This window comes from Aythya marila (genome assembly GCF_965140915.1).
Source record: "Aythya marila genome assembly, chromosome: 30".
In the NCBI taxonomy this organism is placed as follows: domain Eukaryota; kingdom Metazoa; phylum Chordata; class Aves; order Anseriformes; family Anatidae; genus Aythya; species Aythya marila.
The window spans coordinates 2,382,936-2,402,700 of NC_139071.1; the positions used below are offsets into that span (position 1 = coordinate 2,382,936).

Consider the following 19,765-nt stretch of genomic DNA (forward strand, 5'->3'; position numbering starts at 1 on the left):
TGCTGAAATTTCCTAAACTGCCCCTTTTCTCACTGCAGCACTTGAGCAACCGTTCATTCTTTCAGAGGCTGCAAGCCTGAGGGGCACAAGAGCGCAGTGGGGGGGACCAAAACCTTTTACTGGAGGCTGCAAAATAACTGTGGGTAAACTCCTGCACGGCTGCAATGTGGAGCAAGGGATGCTCCACGGTACCTGGGCGCGCGTTCATCTGCTGGAAGCTAAGAGCCCTTTTGTTTCTGCACTGCACCTTTCCCTGACTGCCTTTTCGTGACTTACGGGCAGTTCTCTTGGTGCCTCTTGATGTCCCTGCCTGCAGCAGTTTTCCTCCTAAAGCATTTTCCTGCTCGTTCTTCACCTCCTAGGCAAGTACGTGGTGGCAGAGGGAGGCTTGTGGCAGCAGAGCACGCCGTTTGCTTTTGTTTTCTGTTCCACTTTCAGCCTATTTTTAGGAGGTAGCTCTGCAGCTCTTCTGGTTTTGTTGCATAGCTGGTGCAACCTCGAGCTTTAATTTTGTGGTCATATTAATGTAAAGTTTATCCGTATGATTTATGGGAATAAACCATAAATGCGCTCGTGTTGGTGTACAAGGAAGCTCGTTCCTGCTGGAGCAGGGAGCTGTGCTGCGGGGCTGTGTTGGCAAACCCAAAGCAGAACAATTTTTGCAGCCACCCGAGCGTTCTCTGGGATTTGAAGTATTTCAGCTCGTCTTGCAAGACACAGATGTAAGAGTGTTGGGCGCAAGCATTCCTGCAATAACAATAGTCACGTGCAAGTACAACAATAGGGCCTTATTTTTAGAGCATTTTTCGTTCTCTCTCTATCCCCCAACGTTCAGCAATAAGTGGCCGGGGCGTTTCTTTCATCTTCAGATTTAAGGACGAGTTTTGTGGTGGTTTTTTTTTTGATATGGGGGTTGAGGTGATCCAAAAAATATATTTTCTGGGTGGTGGGAGCTGGGGGGGTGCCAGTGTTGGGTGCAGGAGGTGCTGTCTGTAGGAGAAGCTGGGTGTGGGAGGGGAAATAGGACCAGCAGGATTCTGGGGGGCTGTCATCTCGTTTCGTGGTTGAGGTTGCTCGTGACTGTTGCAGACCAGAGGAGGCATGACTCAGAGCTCCAGATCTTGGCTCGCGACTGCTTTCAGACCTCAAGTGCTTGTGGGTGATTCAGCTGGAACAGGTCCGTGGAAGCTTTACAAGACGCCGCGCCGCTCCTACCTGCGTCCTGACACGGGCTGGGGCCGTTGCGCTCGCCCCGAGGAACGCGGGATGTTTGTAGGGACCTGTGCTTGTGGAAGCCCGGCTGCAGGAAACAACATCAAAGGAGGCGAAGAGCCCGGCTCGAGCCGTTTGTGGCATCAGGCTTGTGCTGCCGACCAAATCCAGGACTTGTCCCGTGGCTGCAGGCGCAGCTCAGAAACCCTGAGCCTCTCTGGAGCTAGGTTAGTGCCCGTGGAAGGATGCAGGGCCAGGCGAATGCCCAACGTGAGCTCGAAAACCTGCATCCTGCTTTTTGCCTCTTTCCCTAAACTGCTTCCAAATGGAAGGTTTTTTTTTTTTTTTTTTTAAAATGGCTTCCGCGAGGTGCCAACACGCGTCCTGGGGGAAATCCTTTTCAGGAAGGCTGGTCTTTCATTGCTGTTGTTGATGCATGTAGTACATCTAATCCCTTGTAAGGGACTTAAAATATTACCCCTAGGTGTCTGTCTAGACTAGGATAACGGGCTTAGTTTTTTTCTTAATGGGCTAGTTAACGTGCTTTGGGACTACTTGGGTTTATGGACTGATATACCAGGGGGAAAGCAGCATATGGGCTGACTTTAATACATGTAGGAAGATTTAAACTTTAAAAAAAAAGTGGAAATTTTCATTACTGAGGTAAGCAAAACTAGCTTCTCCCCAGACCAGTGTCCCAGTCGAGTTCCTCGTGAACAGGGGACCCGGTGGGCAGTTCAGGCATTGAGTTGGGCGGGAAGGAGAGGTTCCAGCAAGTACCAAGAGCTCGTTTAGGTGTGTAAAATGCGTGTTTTAAAATACTCAGCGTCATCCTTTCTGTGTATGAGCACAGGCATCGTTTTTAACCTCTTTGGAACTTCCCACCTCGATCGTGGCTCGTTGCTGAATTCAAAAATTCCACTTTTTGTTAGTGCTTACAGGGATTTACAAGTAAATATATAGTAAATGTAGAGTAAATATACATGTAGTAAATGTAGTAATCTCCATTTACTGATGCTCTTAGCAAGGGAAGTGGTATGGGGCTGTGACGATGACGTGTGGATGTTGGTGGGCAGCAGGCGTGATGGAGAAATTCGTTGGGAAAAGGCTGAATTTTCCTGTTTTCAGGAAAAATTTACATGCAAGAGCAGGAGGGCTTCCCATCCCAGCGCCTCCTCTTGTTATTCAGCAGAGCCACAGGGAAGGGGAAGAGCAAAGCAACCTCCAAAGCAGCAGTTTGGAAAGCCCGTGGAGCTTTCCATCCCCAAAATGATGGGGATCGTGGTCGTGTGTCTCCGAAATCCAACGTGCTTTGGCAGCACAGAATTGGCAAAGGTTTCTCCATCCGCAGCTTCTGGTGCTGAGGGCAAAACTCTTCACTCCCACCCGTCTGCCTTCCCTTCGCAGGGGTTTGCCTAGAGCAGGGATCCTCACGGCTAGCCTGGGTTACAGCTGAGCCTGCCCACAGCAGGCATTGGAACCAGGTTAATTAAAACACAGCTTTAAATACTTCTCATCTGCAGTACGTGTTCTGAAACACTGAGACCTTTTGCTGCTGGGTTTAAGCTTTAAGAGGACAAAATGCTTCGAAAGTGGTAAGTAGCTTCCTCTTCAGTGCAGCTAAATCAAAGCCTGTAGGGTTCCTAAAGGCCATTATAGGGGTGAGTTGCTGTCTTTGTCTTAGCTTTGAGCCTTCTCGTGCCCGGGTTGAGCCCGTGATAGATTTGTCACTGAGGGAGCCTCAACGGTTCTGAGGGGATTTTGTGCTGTTTGAGTTCTGTAGGTGCTAATTTGATATTTTGATTTGTTTGAGGGTTTTCTTTTTTAATTCTCTCGACTCTTCGCGAGGGAATTCTCCCGGCAAGTTTCAGGTGGGTCTGCTGACGGAATTATTTATTAGGCAATCTGCAGCAGGCTTGGCGTGCTGCACACAGAAGTGATGTGGTGGCTGCATCGCCGCGTTCACACTCTTGACTCAGATTTTCCAAAACCTCAAAATCAAGTAGATCGTCTCCTATTCTTTCGTCATCAGACCAATAATCATCTCCAAAACAATGTCTCCTAGTTCTTCAGAACTTAATGGAAGCCCTCTGCTATCAGTAAGGCCTCAGGCTGTCCAAAATGTTCTCGTGTTAGTGGACATTTAAAGCACACTGCAGCACAGCGCGTACAAAATCCTTAGCTTTATTATGCATCATCTGTGACTTGATTGCTTTTGCTTTTACAAACGCATGCAATCCCTCCCAGCGAAGGATCCGAAGTAACAAAAGGCTCTGTGGGCGATTTCCTTGTGGAACCACAGCTTTAAACATCTCCATGCCCTGCAAACACGGTTTGTGCAGCAATTGAGTAAACGGAGCCTGCGTGGCCAAGTGTTTAACCTCCCGAGGCTTCGTTTTCTCAGGCCGTGGAGCACTTGGAAGCGGGGTGCCCAAGATCATCACACAAAGCAGTGGCAGAGCTGGGAATAGGACAAGGGCTGTGCCTTACTTCATGCAGAAGAGCCCCTCGTCTCTCGGGCGCTATCGCAGCACGCGCCTCCTGTGTCACCTTGATGTCAGCCCTGGCGTGCCCCGAGCCACTTCACGTAATACTCCTCATTTATCTCCCTGCCAGAAGGAGGAAGAGGCGATGTCCCTGATGAACAGAGAACAAGATTAACTTCAGGAAAAAGTCGTCATTGCTCTGTCAGTGCTGACACCCGTGGATAAGCGGCGCTGGAGAAGTGGTGGAGTTGTGGCTGTTCTGGCTGTGCTTGGCCCCTTTGCAAACATCCTCTACAGTTGCTCTGGCGAGGAATTACAAGTTGGTGAGGGATTACAAGTTGTAACTGCAGGTGGGAATGAGGTCTGCTGTAGGGCAGGTGCAGCCCTGGAAGCAAAGCTCGTGTTTGTTCTGTTTTTCTGCCTGCTGTGCGTGCTGCAGAGGAGTTGCTCCCCTTGAGAGCGCTGCTCTGTACCAGCTACTCTTCAGAAAATTTGTGCTCTTAAACACCCTGTGCAAAATCCAAGGGGTGCTCGATTACCAGCACGACACACACTTGAGACTGCTGTGAAGTGTGGCTTTGGGTTTACTTCTTCCTTGCAGACAGCCTGGAGGTTATTTGCATGCAAATATAGCGTGAGTTAGTGATGCCAGAGAGAGAAAAACACATACGGGCTCGTGGAGCGCGGTCGCCTTTGCTAGAAAGTGTCTTTTTAGTCTTCCATGAGACGGCAGCTGCTTGTCAGGTCTGTGCTGACAGAACTTTGAAGCACGCTTCAGTAATCTGTCTGCATTTCTTTGCTTCCCCTTGCTGTTTCCAACATGCTAAAAATCATCAAAACAGTGAAATACTGTCCCGCGGCTGCAGGAAGAGGGATGAGAATGTGTTCCCAGTATCCAATCATCTGCTTATTCTGCCTGTTCTTAAGAAAAGAATTTATTGAAGCAATTTATCCTGACTAAATGTGATATAAATCTGAGCACATGTATGTACATACCAGTCATATTCCGTAGTGAACGAGCAGCTAAATCTTTCTGTAAAGAATGAGTGAATCCTCTTGACACTTTGCAAGATCAAGTAAACTGAGGGTTTTGCAGCGTGTTAGTCCCCAATTTTTTTTAATAGAGCTGCTTGTTATGCTATCAGAAGGAGCTGGCAGGCAGCCTGAAACGCCGCTGGGTTTTTGTTTTGTTTTCCTGCCTCTGTTTCGCTTCGGGTTATCAAAACCCCGAGAAGTGACAGCTGATCCATTTCTTTAACTTCTCAAACAGCTTTTATCTGCATCAGAAGCACGAACTTCGGGGTCTGCCTACCTTGTGTTTTTCTTACTGGGGAAGGCAGCAAGCTGCTTAAGTGACAGTGGTAAGGACGGATCCCTGACCTGTGTTAATTAAAGCAGCACAGCATCAGCTGCCCTGCGAAATACAGCAGTCTCCCTCTGCGATAATTATGCTACGTGTTGAACAATAAGCTTTGTTTGTTGATGAAACAAATCCATCCCCAACCTCATCCCACATGCCGGAGCTTAAACATTCGAGGGCAATTTAAAGTCTTCCAGCACCAGGCTGCCTCTGACAGCAAGGGGCATTGCAACTCTCCTTCAAAGCTCGGTGACTTCGCTGCTTCCTCTGTGCCACAGCTCTCGCCTTGGAGCATCGTCATCGCTGACGGTTGCTGACTGCGGTGTGGACTGGCAGAGGAATTGAGGTTTGAGGTTTTTGGGGGGAGCAGGCTCTAAGCATGACGGCACAGCCTCGTCTTGCAGACCTCATCACTGGCGTACCTGGCTGCAAGGACTCCAGGAGGAGCTCCCAGGCTCTCGTGTTGCCAGCTCTCAGGATGCTCCCTGCTATTTACACCCCCAGAGTGCTGCTCAAACACTAACCCAGGAGCCCCCAAGAGTGCAAACTTGTGCCCCTCGCTTTGGAGGCAGGAAACAACTTGTTGAAGCCTGCATGTGTCATTGACTAAATGCAGACTAAGAAGGCTGGAAGCGATGCCTCTTCTCCCTCCAGCGTGATGGACAACGCTGCCTGCAGCTCCTGGGAGCCTTGGCTGTGCCGAGTGCTGTGGGACACATCCTTGTCCCTTATGGGCAAAGAAGACAGGCACAAAGGAAGATTGGCTGTTGAGAGGGGAAAAACAAGCCCCAAAACTGCCCAAAAGAGCAGTTGTTGGACCTTCAGTTGGTCTGTATCCCTATACAGGAGTCTTACCACCTGCTGTGCTACACAGACAGTAAAATAACTAGTAGTTTTCTAGCTGATGTGTCCTTCATGTCTGATCTGATTTTTGTTATTTTCTTACAGAAAAAGTGTTAATTGGGTTACCTTCTGCTAGGACTCCGTAGTAAAGGCTCGAGCCCTGTCTCTTGACTCCAGCTTGCAGCTTTCTGCACCACTAACTGAAGGTCTAGACACGATCCTTCTGGACCTCAAGTGCTGGTGATAAAATCTGTTTCGAGAGTTTTCTGCTTTCATTCTTTGCAGCATCAGGGAGTTGATCTGAGCAGTGGTTCGGTGGTACAGGAACACTTAACCTCCTCGTCTCTCCTTGGTAGAGGCTGCTTTTGCATGTAGAACTCCCTGGGCTTCTCTGTGCCTTCGGAGCAGGCGGTGGCAGCTGCTGGGTTACCTCCAGTAGGATGCAGCAGGTGCACCAAAGCAATTCCACTTGGAAGAGATGCAGTGGGTTGTGGAAGGATGCAGGTGAGGTCCCTGCTTGTTTAGCAGCAGAAGCAATGGTTCAGCACACCCACTACTCAAGCTACCCAGTGGGAAGCTTGGGGGAAGTTCAGGATGGTGCCAACTCCTCTTTTTTCACGAGTTCTCATTGAGACCCATATCACTGGGTCACCTCAAGGCTGGCTTTCGTCAGGATTTAATCTTCTAGCACAGGGCTGGTGGCACCCTCGAGTTCTGCCAGCCCCATCCCAGTCCTGGGGGCTTTTCTGGGGGGCTGCTGGGCTGTTCCTGGCCGTGTTCATTGCCTGTATTGTGAAGTTTGCCCTGTGCTAGGGAGGTTTTGGCCGCTCGCCCGTTACATTTGTGAGAGGGCTATTTATCCTTTGTGAGCCCGTGTTTGCACAGGCCCTAGCGTTTTGCTTAATAAATCCAAACACGGCCTGGTGTCGTGGACGTCTCTCCCTTTTGGGGGAGAAGGGCTGGCAGCTCCTTGCTGCTAGCTTTTGGTTGTTGCTGGGTTGTGCCGTGGCCGAACCAGGGCTCGGGGTGGGGAATTCCGCCTCGTGTCGCCACCCACTTCAGCTGTAAGCATCGAAAAATAGCCTTTTTATTATGAAGCAAGATGTATATGTGTGTCTTTTTTTACAAAAAGCAAAAGGGGGCTGTTCTCTGCAGCCCATGCGCTCGCCCTGTGCCATGAAGTCGCGTTCTTCGGACACTTTCTCATATAGCTCCTAAAAATAACAAGTCTCCCCACCCTCCCGCCGCCGCTCGGCGCGTGCGTGCGTGCATGCATTCATGGTTAGAAATGCAAAAGGCTGGCTAAAAGAGCCTGTGTCTCCGTGAATGCCTTCTGGCCGCGGTCTGGTTTCGTTTCTGCTCTTGGCTGTAGCAGGCTGACATGCGTGGCTGGAGCCAAGCGCTGAACTCGGAGGAGGAGATGCTGGAAGCAACGCGAGCAGCCAGAACGTGCTCGTGCAGTAAACCCCCCGAAGAGATAGCATTTGGTTTATTATGGCTTTTTAAAATCCTGCTGTAAAAATATCAGTGGGTGGAGGGAACCATTATTTCTTGAATTTGAGGTGGTGGGGGTTACTTTATTTACTCTTAGTTTTTTTTTTTTTATTATTATTAATAAGAATAGCTTCACTTGTAGCATAATAGGACTGAGTGTTTTGTTATCCTTGGCTATAATCTGTGATAAACTACCCCTGCCACCAGCCTTGTAGTTTACCCACTAGGGAGCCAGATTATTGCCTTGTAAAACGGAGCACCACTCCTATAATCCCTTAATTAATTAAATGACAAATTTTAGCTCTCTCCCATTGAAAATATAACTTGTACGTAGAGAGGACTTGGATTTATTTGCTCGCTTCTTGCTTGTGCGTTTTTCTTTTTTTTTTTTTTTTTTTCCTTCTGGAGATTGTCACCGTCTCTGCTCGTGTGTCCGTGCTTCCTACCCTCAATCTGAGGGGAGGGTGAAGCAGCAGCCTTGACACCCTCCACCTGTGGCTATTGGGATGTTTTGTGCATCTTTGCTGGGCTTGGGCACCAATTTGTGAGAGACGAGCGTTGTCCCTGTCCTGCAGGGGATGAAATATATAGAAATACATGGACTGGGTGAAGAACTCGAGAGCAGCTCTGTGGAGAAGGACTTGGGGGTCCTGCTGGACAAAAAACTGGACATGAGCCAGCAGGTTGGCCTTGAAGGCCAACTATGTCCTGGGCTGCATTAAAAAAGGGGTGGCCATCAGGGAGAGGGAGGTGATCGTCCCTTCTGCTCTGCTCTTGTGAGACCCCACCTGGAGCACTGCGTGCAGGCCTGGGGCCCCCAGCACGAGAAGGATGTGGAGCTCTTGGAGCAGGTCCAGAGGAGAGCCACAAAGATGATCAGAGGGCTGGAGTACCTCTCCTTTGAGGAAATCTTGGGGGAATTGGGCTCGTTTAGCTTGGAGAAGGTTCTGGGGAGACCTCATTGTGGCCTTGCAGTACCTGAAGGGAGCATCATTGCGGCCTACTTGAAGGGAGCGTACACACAGGAGGGGGAACACCTGTTTATATGAGTTAATAGCAATAGGACAAGGGGGAATGGTTTTAAACTAAGACAGGAGATTTAGTTTAGATATTAGGGGGAAGTTTTTCCCTCAAAGGGTGGTGAGGCACTGGAATGGGTTGCCCAGGGAGGTTGTGGATGCCCCATCCCTAGAGGCATTCAAGGCCAGGCTGGATGCAGCTCTGGGCAACCTGCTCTAGTGGTTGGCAACCCTGCCTGGAGCAGGGGGGTTGAAACTAGATGATCTTTAAGGTCCTTTTCAACCCAGGCCTTTCTGTGATTCTACAAAACTGAGACGTGGAGAGCAGAAAGTGGCCGGGCCCTCCGGAGAGCTGCTGGTGGGGCCATGGAGGGAGCCCAGGCATGGACAAGTGCTCGTGTCCTGGCCGGTGGCCCGCGCTGTCGCACTGTCACGGTTCCCAATGAGCCCTTCCAGCCACGCTGCCTCTTCCACTTTGTACGTGAAAAATCAGCCAGGCCCTCCGAAACCTTACTTAAACTCGGGTTGGATTAATTTCTCTTCCCTGATGGCGATCTAGGGCACAAGGAGATCCTCCTTCCCTGTGATTAATGATGGTCCTGCAGAGGGCTGCTTCTGCTCTTGAGATTTTTAATATTATATATATATTTTTTTTTAGCTTATTTAACAATTTCCTCTTCTCTTCTTTCTCCCCAGCTTAGCTGAGCTGCATGAAATATGGGAGACGACAGGCCGTTTGTGTGCAATGCCCCCGGCTGCGGACAGGTACGTTTACAGTATACTTTATTGTGAATGTGTCGTTGTGAATCAAAGTGGCTGTTTTATCACTGAGGCAAAGAGTTTAAAGCCGGTGTTTTACGTGATCACTGGAGGTAATCAGATCAGAGGATTTGCAGTGTGTAAATCCAGGTTATGAGCAAGTGCAGGCACTCCAAAGTAATGAAAGCTGCCTGGCTCTGCAGCGTGTTGTTATTCTGTCGGTGTTTTCCCTGAGACCCACACAGCCCAGAGGAAACATGCTGATCTCCCGTTAATGTTTTCTGATAACGTTGCTCATCTTCTTTCAAGGCTGTTTAACCAAAGGACAGGCATTCGCTCTCTGTCAGGATGAGTTAGCTGCTGTGGCATATTCTGTAAAGCAGCTGAGAATGTGACAGTTGATGGTTCGTGTTATGCGAACCCCAAACTGCCACGGACTATTTTGGGCTTGCCAAAAAAGAAAAAAGACCCATTGTGAATTTTTTTCTTCCACGGCCAACTTGCTGGGGTTGGCTACGGCCTTGCAAAACTTTTGCTGGCTTTCTTAGGGCAAACGATTATCCTTGAATGAGTCACATCCCCTTTGCAGCAAAAGGACCCTTCTTGTCGGCGTGCCTGCTGGGGAAGGCACCTTTGTGTTGAATTTTGATGAAATTAGTGCTTTCCCAAAGCCCAGTTTGGGGTCTCTCGGTGGCGTAGCATCTTGGTACCTTTCCCACCATAGTAACGGGAGGGACAGGGGGATTGTGCAACCGCTGTTGGGGCCGTTTTAATGGGATTTATTAGGAACCGGGGCTTCTGTGGAAATACAGAACTGTACGGAGTCCAAGGAAAATTGGGTTTGTCTGTTCCAAAGCATTTGAACCTCTTAGGGTGGAGGGAGAGGGGAACTGTGGGTTTTAATTAGATAGTAAGTGGTCTACAAGCACTTCGTTTTCCTGTCTGCAACCACTGGATGCCAGGTTGCCAAATTGTTGTGGCTGTGACGCATTTGGGAGGTCTGACCGATCCCAGGGTGGTACTCCTGTCCCCCACGCGATTCTTTGGGGTATTTAATCCTTTAGTGCCTCTTGTGGGTCTCTTAATTGGAATTAAAGATAATTCTGCATCCCCGGGGCATGTCTTTGGAGACTGTATGTGAATACCGTGAAGCATTTATTTTTACAGCACAGAAATGGGTCAAAAACCTCATCTGCAAACTCTTGGGGACTGGGGATATTAAAAAAAAACTACACAGTTACGACTCCTTAGCATTTTGGTCATTCTGGCACTAGTCTCATCTGAAGCATTTTCTATCCGTTGCAGGTGATCTTCCTTTTTTTTTTTTTTTTTCATAAGCTGCTTTTTATCTTGAACTTCTTTGCCTGTGAAATTGTGCAAGTCATTTATAAAATGTATTAGCTGTATTTGAGCACTTAATGATGTGAGCACTTCAATCATACAACCTTAAAATCGGATTCAAACAAGCAATTAAGGCAAACAACAATGTATTTAAATTTAATCTCCCACAATCTCCCACAAATGACATATAAAGGTGGTTGCTTCCTCCTTTCGCTGTTCCAGACTGCTGCTTATGGGTAATTCTGACAATTCTTCATGTTAATATTGAAATGTTAGAATCCGGGTAATTCATACCGGTATGATTCATTGTGATCTAACCTGACCTCGTGCACAGTTTCCTAGAACGTCCTTCAATACCTGTTCAAACCAGAGCATGTATTAAATAATGATGATCCAAGCTTGATTTAAAATATTTCCAGTGATGGAAAATTCACCACAGCCCTCGGTTAAGTTGTTCTAATAGTTAATTGCTCTCTCTGGTAAGGAAAAATTATGCCTTATTTCCAGTCTGAACCTGTTCAGCTGCAGCTTCCAGGCTGTGGATCTTATTAATTTTTGTTTCTTAGACAGAAAATCCTTTCTATCAAATGTCTGATGTCTGTGGGTGTTTACTGACAGGTCAAGTCACCCCTTAACGGTCCTTTGGGCTAACTAAATACGTAGAGCCCCAAACCTCTCCCTGCAAGTCCTAGTATCTTGCGTGCATGTTTTTTTTTTGTCCTTTATTCTCTGCATCAGCTTCATGTTGAAGCTTTTTAGAGCCTTTACAAATTCTGCTCGCCAGTAAAACGCAGCAGTACCAGCTGGAAGGATGGTGGAAGGATCAGCCTAAATCAGTGTTCGGTGGACAAGTGGAGTAAAATTGGATCCTCGAGAAGAGCCAGACAGGGAAGTGCAGTTGGCTGCTTCAGATCTGGATTTATTTTTAATATTCGATGTTGGGGGGATGATGGCTGCCAGCAGCTGTCTGCAGGGCTTGAGCTCTCGAGCACGTGCTGCATTGTTTCCCCAGCAGCTTGTGGTGCCTTTTGGCACTAAAACCTGACCCTCGACAAGCCGCCGTGGATCATCCCATCAAAAATGGCTTATTCGTGTGGACTGATGTTAAAGTGAAGCCTTAATAAGGGTCAGAGGTGGCTGCACCTCTCTCAGTTCGTTCCCTTGTTTCCTAAAGATTGAAACGCTTGTCTTCAAACACAGGTGTCAGGGGCAGTGAAATCCGCAGGATCCCAACCTTCCTACTGGTGCTGAATGCCTCTGGCACCCGTGAGAGTCGGCAGGATGCAGAGTTTTGAGCTTTTTGGAAGGTAACTTGATTTTCACCCCAGCGCACAAACAGTGTGTTATCACTGAAAGCACAGGAGGACGTTTCCCAGCCCAAAAATGAGCCAGGCTGCGGCTGGCACTGGAGGAGACTTCCTTGCAGGTTTTTTTCTGATCCTTGAAGACCTCTGTGTGCATCTTGTGTAGGAAGAAAGACATTGGAAAGGGAGGGTGCCGTTGGCTGTTGAGCTTCTCTGCCTCTTCGGTCATCACAGTCATCGTTTTTGGGCTCCAATGCCTCTGTTCTGTTCTCTGTCTTTAAACCTTTGACCCCGTGCCTGACCTGCTGGCATGTTTTGGTCCCTGCAGATTCTACTCTGTTGGGTATTTCCCTGTTTGAGGGGTGTGATCTGTTTTTGGTGGGCTGCTCCCATTGCACAGGGAGTCCCTTTTCCCATGCCACCGTGGTCCTGAGCAGGCTGCGATGGGCTTCAGGCTTTATGATCAGCTGGGGGAGCGGGCACAGGGAAATCAAAAATCCTTTTCCTCTCCCTAAAATCAGTGATCTGCCTCCTGCAAACGCTGCTTTGAGACACACAGTACGTGGGAGGTCACGGGAGAAGGGAGAGCAGAGCCAGGCTAATTTGAACAGGAGACTGCAGGCAATTACTGGGAAGCCGGTGGAGATTTTCCCACTTCGGTTTAAAGGAAAAAAAAATAAATCTGTTGCTTCTCAGTGTAATTCCTTTGTATCATTAGCTGGTTCTTCCCCTCTATAGCTAGTACCAGCCCTGTCTGCAGTGCTTTTTGCCTCTTTTCTGCTTTCCCTTTGTCCCTTCTATGTGGAGAAGAAGGCCATAAAGCGAATTTTTCAGGGAAGTGCGGAGGGGGAAGGGGGAGCAGCCACCAAAAATAGACGGGCAGGTCTTGCTGTGCCCTCCCGTATCATCACAAGCAGTGGGCTTTCAGTGGGCACGTAAACATGTTTTGGTTGCTAGGTCTTTAATGGTGTTATTTTTGGATTCTGCATGCGATCGCTTCCCAACGGCGAGGCTGCTGCGACACAGCTGACTCCTAAATGCGCCGCATATACTGCTTTTAAAGAGGATTCTTCTCAAGGTCATTTAGCCGGTATCTGCTCCGAGAGGACAGCTGGCACGTTTTTCCCTGGCCCCCTTCCCCTAGCCCCCTCTGCACCTCGACGGGGCCGTGAGCCCCGCGCTGCTGCCTCGAAATACCCAAGGGAAGCATGGAGCTGTGCCCCGAGTCAGGCTTTCATTGAACACCTTGGGTGAAACTAATCTGGAGGTGGTGCGCGCTGCTAATCGTTAGCAAAATCTCCTAATCCCATTTAAAACACTCTGAGTGATGAAAGACAGCCTTGGCGCAACCCGAGGGTGAGCTGTAAAGCAAAGCGTTGCCGTTAAAGTTGAAAGGTGTTAACGAAGTCTGGGTAATGATACAGCTCTGACTCATTAACACGGGGTAATTAAAGCTTCGGCCAGCATGCTGAAGGCATCCAGAGCAAAGGTCTGGGAGGAAAGCAGGGGCTTCGGCTGGGCTCGTGCTGCTTCGTTGCTGTGATCTGGTGGCTGCAGGGGGAAGTCGCTCACCGCCTGGGTTTGTTTTCTCCCTTGGAAAGCTGTGCTGAAGACTTCTGACTGTGCCTAGAGCCTGATCCGGGCAGAGAAAGCTGGTGCTGTGCATGCTGCAGGATGGCCGTGCCTCTCCGACAACTCCAGGAGAGGAGCAGAACCTCTCCTGAAGGCTTGGGCAGCGCTGGATGCGGGAGGTTTTATGAAGCGTCGTAACAGAGGGCCATCTTTATTAATAAAGATATTTTGCCCGCTCCTGGTGCCCAAACTAATGAAGGGCCCATAACCCTGAATATATTCTACTGGGAGCAAGACTTTGCCTGGCCCTTGCCTCCCCACTCGGTGCCATTCCCCTCTTTATAAGTGACACAAATCATCGCTCGGGTCCTAATTCCAGCACTACAGTTATACAGGCCATTTCCTCAAACAATCGTTTGCTTTTTAAACCCCCCCTTAATTTAACAATTTATTCCCTTTAAACCCACGCCGCTGAGGTGATGCTCGTGCAGTGTCCGAGAAACGCAGAGCCCAGAACTTTCACGAGGCCAGAAAATGATTTTTCTTCTTTGTGGTTTATTGTATCCTCTTATCTTGTCATATAATAGAAATAATGTTTATGGCATTGAGGCCTCAGCATCACTTGGCATTTAACCAACCTCAAAAGCAGTTTATTGCTTTGTATACTCTGCCGCCATGACCATTATCCCTTAAATCTCTATTGCTTTGTAATATACGAGGCAACAAATGGCTCCGGCGATTGGTTAAATGCGGAACTGAAGCTAAGGTGTGTTTTGGAGCTTGTATAATCCAAACGAATATAGATGATCCCTTTTATACCAGGCCTGGTACAGAGAGGGGGCAAAGCACGACCCTCCGAGCAGCTTTCCAGCGGTGAGTGCTCCTTGTCGTGCTCCAAACTTTCGGGTGACCTGGGACCTGGAGTCACAGCCTCCCACTGATGGATGCTGGCGGCAGCCCCAGACGTGGTTTGTGCTGGTGCCTCCTTATCCCAGCTCTGCTGCTAGGAGAAATGAGTCTTGTCCCTGTTCCTGCAGGTGTCGCGGTGGCTGAAGGTCCTCGGTGGAAGCAGATCAGTCAGGACAAGCTGGTGTGATAGGAAGAGGCAGAATAATGTAGAGGAGCCAGTAGGTAGGTGCGCAGAGCAGCCCAGAGGTGAGAGGAAGGCAGTGCCCGTGCCCGTTGCTTTACAGCAAAGCATCTTTCTTTCACGGCAGTCCCAAAGGCTGGCTTTGTCTCCGTCCTTCTTTTGTCCTTCCCGTTATAGGGTGAAGCAAGGTAAGAAAATATTCTCTGCCTCGGAGGGGCCAGGAGCCACTGGTGCTCAGAGGAGGAGATCCAGAGGGGTGTGTGAGCCCTGCTGGAGCTTGCTGCCGGGGCCACGCGTGCGCAGGGCACGGAGGTGTTTGCTCTGGATATGAGCACGTACAGAAAGAAATATTTGTGCATTGATTTAACAGCCTCCTCAGGGCCTGCCTCTTGAGACTCTGCTCCTGGCGCTCGGGAAGGGAAGGCAGACGAGCTGCGTGAGACACTCGGAGGGTTAAAATCGAGTCCTGGAGAAACTTCAGCCCAATTGGCTACCTGCTGGTAGAGCAAGCAGGAATTTAAACGGTGATTAAGCAGAGTTATGACACCCCGTCCTCCCATCGAGATTGTTACTGTCCTGGCACGGGAACTGAGTGGGGCTAGCCTTGGCCACAGGCACAGGGTGTTTTTCGTAAAGAATCCCGGCTCCTAACGCCCCCCGATTTAATGAGGTAGGAGCCGTTACGGCTTTGGAAATCAGAGCCTTAATAAGCAGGAGAGCAGCTTCTGTGGAGCAGGGTGGATGGTAGCAGTCACAGAAGCTGGACAGGACTGGAGAGAGCTGGAAGCCAAGAGCAGGACTCACAAGCTCCCCATTTGGGGCTCCGTGCTGGGACCGACGCCGGGTCTCTGCCCGAGGTGACCCAAGCACCTCGCAACGCCACAGGGCACCCAGGGACCAAAACGAGGGGCTGGATCCTCGGGGAAGCAGTTCCCATCCGTCTCTGAGCCCTTGGAGGCATTGCAGAGACCTCCCCTGCGTGCCCTAAAGGGTCACAGCCTGGTGAGGTTGAGCTGAGGCTGACGCCCCTGTGTGCCAGCCAAATATTAAAATGAAAAAGCGGGGATGTTAACGATGGAGCCAGGATAAAGAAAAATAATAATTCTCCAAGCTTTTTGTTATGCTTGGGCACAGATACCCCTCGTCTGCACTTAGCATGCGAAGTCACGTCTATGTTGTGTCCCTACTGCACCCGAGTGATTTGAAGAGCTGAGCCATAAACTAGAGTTTCTCCTCTGGTTTTTAAATCCAAGGAAATGTCTGAGGCTCCGTGGCGAGGAATTCCTAGCTGTATGTGCCTGCCTGCTTCACATCTGCAGCTTTTTATTTGAAGCTGCCACAGCTGAAATAAAATTCTGCAGAGAAACATCTTGGTTAAAGGTCTTCCATTATTCTCCAGGAGTGCAGGCTTCCCGAGTTAATTATTTATTTCAAATTAAGGCCTTTACAGCTGCAGTACCTGTACAGCAGGCACAAAATGGCAGATGCTGCACAAATCTCTGAGCATTTACAGTGCGTAATGGGTCTGTGGCAAAGTAGTGCTTGGTTATAGTAACTCTTGAGGTTGTTAGCATCAAAAGAAGGGAATTAATTTGAATTGTAACTCATGTGTTGTCGGCAGAGCGAAGTGATATCTCCCACCTCTTGCTGAAGGTATTTTTGGAGGTGGGGAGGGGAAAGCTAATTTTGAATAATAATAAGCTTGAGAAGGCATCTGAAACCAGTAAACGTTTATTTTTTACACTCCTATAACTTAAAAACGGCCAAACCAATTTAAACCAAATTGGATAATAAAAAATATTGCTCCTAGGCTGAGCCCCTGTATGCCAAGTTCCAGCCTAGAATGAATTTTTATGACCAAATTATAAACCCCCTAGAAATGAAGGTTTAAAATGGAAATGTTGACAGACCTTTAACTACAAAAGCACTATAATAGAACTTCTTTTTTTATAAAATGGCTGTTTTAAAATATAATTAAGACTTAAATATTATTTAATAGCAGCATTTCCTGTAAGTTAAAATCTTTATCATTCCTCCGGCTGGGGTTCGCTGCCAGTTCTGCCAGTGCCACTTCTGCTTTGCATTTGAAGCACGTGCGCGGCGCTGAACCGACACAGACACTTGTCTGTCAGATGGAAACGGCTCCGGACAGCTTTCCAAATCCCCCGTTTCTAAATAAGAGCCTGGATGCCAAAGGACTCGCCGGACCTTTTGCGCAAACCCCGCGGCCGCGCAGAAAGCGCCACGTAAGCCCGTGCCAAAGAGCCAGCTCTCAATAACGTGACGTGCTGGCATTCTGTTCTTCGCAAGAAAACGTCTTTGCATCCCCTCTGGTTGGTTTGGTGTTGAGCACGAGCTGTCTTTTAGTGCTGTGGCCGCTTTGGTGCCCCCCAGCCCGTGCCCAAATCCTCTCTGGGCAGCGGCCACGCTGCGGAGAGCACGGGTGACGAATCTGGAAGCCCTCCACGTCCACGAGCACTGCAGCAGGGAGAGGCAGCCTTGCAGGGACGAGGAGGGAAGGCTTTTCTTTTGCAAGGGCTTTCTGCAGGCTTCTTCTCCCCTCCTGCAGCGTGGGCAATGCCGTGGCTCTGCGCTGCCGTCCTCCCCGATGCCCTTTTGGTGCCGGTGCTGGCCCGGTGCCACGGGGCAGCTGTCACCCCACCCAGCCCGGGCTTGGTTTTCATCCCTGCTCCCCCCCCACTCCCGCCTTCTCTTGGACTGGCTAATTCCTCTATTTTGCTGCCTTTCTTCCCCTCTGCACCCTCCCCACGGTTTAAAAATAACCCTGGGCTGGTTGCTGCAGTGCCAGGGGTGCAGGGAGCGTTGCAACACCCGCTTCCCGTCATGGCACATGGCAGGCTTCAAAGTGACACCAGGCAGGGAAGAGTAACGGTTATTGCAGGGTGTCCTCTGCGTTCTCCCCCTGGATTTCTTCTCCTCGGCATCCTTTTTGCCTGCCAGTAAGCTCCTGGCTTCAACCCTGCTGCCAAACCCCTTTCTGGTGCAGCCCTTGCGATGTAGTGGTGGTGCTGAGAGCCCGTGAGATCTCCACCCGAATTTTTTGGGGCGAAGTGTTCCGTGTGGGGCTTTTCTTCTTTGTTTAGGGAAGAGGACGACTGGCAGGAGGCACCTGGGGATTGGGAACATTTGCAGGGGAGGCTCTGAGATGCTGCAGGCGTGCTCGTGCTGCTCGCCCTCCTCGCCAGAGCCCCAGGGTTTGCTCTGCGGCTGCAGCCACGTGTGAAGGGCTGGGTGGGCGAGAGCAGCTTTTCCCTCCTGCACAGGGCTTGGGACACCGGTGCCTAAGGCCACTGGGGGAGGCGGCTGCTAGAAAGGGCATGCACTGCAGCAAAATTTATCTGGAAGCTGTTTTTGGATGTTTTCATCTACCGCAGCGTCCTCCTGCGTGTGCAGCACTAGGGGGGGACTGGCAAGAGGTCTCTGGAAGGTGCCCTGGGCGTGCTTGATGAGGCTTTAGAGCATATTTCTCTAAAAACCTCTCAAATCCAATTAAATATAAGTTGTTTTTTTTTTAAATGAATTGTTTTAACATACATAGAGGAGATGAGTAACTGAAACTTGCTTTAGTTCCTTCCTACTTCTGATTTTCTAAAAAAAAAAATAATAATCTCTGCTGACCCTGGCTTCTCAGGCTGGAGACGCAATGAGATTTGGCAACAGCTTTCACATTTCTTAGAGTTATCTCTTCTGGTGAACGCCTATTCTAAAAAAAAAAAAAAAAAAAAAAAAGCCCTAATAGGATTTCTTGGCCATATTGGCTGCTGTAGCAATTAAAATGAAGAAATAGCACCTCTGGATTTGAAGAAATAGCTGCGTGCTCTTCCCCTCTGCCGCCTCGGAGATGCTGTGCTGAGGCTGCGGGCTGCCTAATAACGCCTTAAAATATGCAGCAGCCGGCTTTCGTGCGGGTCCTGTCGAAGAAAAAAGGCTGGCGGAGGACGAGCCGTGCTGCAGAGCCATCCGCCGCCGCGCCGGGCACGCTCGCCGCTCGCTTCATTAGCATCCTTGTTCATTTTGGCATCAGCCGGGGTATATGAGGCGGCACGCAACCAGTAAACCCGTGGCGTGTTGCAGCGGAATAGCCAGTGATGGAGCTAATTGCCCTTTTGGAGCACCTCTCGTCCCAGAGGATCCTTCAAACCGCTCGCAAATCACAGCCGAAGCGCACCCACCGCTCAGCTGCGGCGCTGGGGTGGGTCGCTTCCAAAGGGAGCCCCTCCTGCCCGCCACGAAGGGGGCGAGGGCTCAGGGGCAGCGCCAAAACCTTCTTTGGAGCTGCCCAAAACTTGATTTCACCTTTGGTGTTTGAGAGGAAGGGCGCTGAGCAATGCCCAGCCTGATCTCCAGGGCAGGCTGGGCTGCCGAGCCCTTTGCTTTTCAACAGGCGACTGGCAAACTCAGGGGTAAAAATATAAAGAGAGAGGAACCAGGATCTCCCTCTCTCTTCTCATATATATTTATTCATGTCTGCTACACGTCCATCTACATTATAGACGTATGAATATGAACACATCCTGGCTCGGAGCCCCCTTTTATTGGGGCCATTCGATGCCACGTACGTGAGCAGAGCAGGAGGGGAAGTCCCCAGCAGAAATGTCTGTGGGTGACAACGTGGGAGAACATCCCCCTGCTTGGAAAGCGGCCCCTGCGCAGCACCCAAGGGTGCAGGTTCAGCAGGGTGCCCACTGACGGCGAGCATTTGGGTATTTCAGAGTATTTTGGGTATTTCGGAGCTGGCTTTAGGGTTCTCACCCTTTCACAAAGGTCCCCCGTGGAGAGCTGCGTGTGGGCTCTCGCAGCTCCTTGAGCTGGATCTGGAGTTTCTCAGGTGCTGCCAGGTTTCTAACAATTTATTTTATTTCTTTTATTTTATTCTGAGCCCCGTCCTTGCTGTTTGCTCCCAGATTACGAGGCGGTTTCCACTTTCTTAAAGGTTGGGGGGGGGGGGGAACGAGGAGGGAGGGTTTCCCCTTTCTTGGGAACATGATCGGGGCTGCAAAAATACCCACAAAGGAGCGTTGGCTGCAGGCTTGCAGGGAATGCTTTCTTCTCGTTTTGATTTAAGGGGCTTTCACAGCCGCGGAGTTTCTGCTCCGAACAAAATAATCTCAGCCCAGTCCTCACCTAGAGCTCTCGCCCTATATCAAAAATGCAAACGGCGTGTGCTGCTAGCACGAGGCCATAAATCGAGCCGGGCTCTTTTATTAACTTGAAATTAGACTGATCTGAAAACTTGCTGGTGCTCTGGAGCTCGGGAGGGGCAG

The 19,765-nt window shown here is 49.6% G+C and overlaps 1 protein-coding gene across 6 annotated transcripts in view; it reads left to right on the forward strand.

The window, feature by feature from the left end:
• LOC309888751 (cyclic AMP-dependent transcription factor ATF-7) overlaps positions 1–19,765 on the forward strand; it is a 65,016-nt gene that overhangs the window by 11,374 nt on the left and 33,877 nt on the right. For 5 of the 6 annotated variants that reach the window (XM_082781275.1, XM_082781276.1, XM_082781278.1 and 2 more), the window contains one exon: positions 9,111–9,179. In XM_082781275.1, the coding sequence (XP_082637401.1) occupies positions 9,132–9,179 (48 nt within the window). In that variant the 5' untranslated portion in view covers positions 9,111–9,131. Of the gene's footprint in view, positions 1–1,334; positions 1,440–9,110; positions 9,180–19,765 lie in introns of those variants that run through there. The other variant, XM_082781277.1, reaches the window with a different exon arrangement.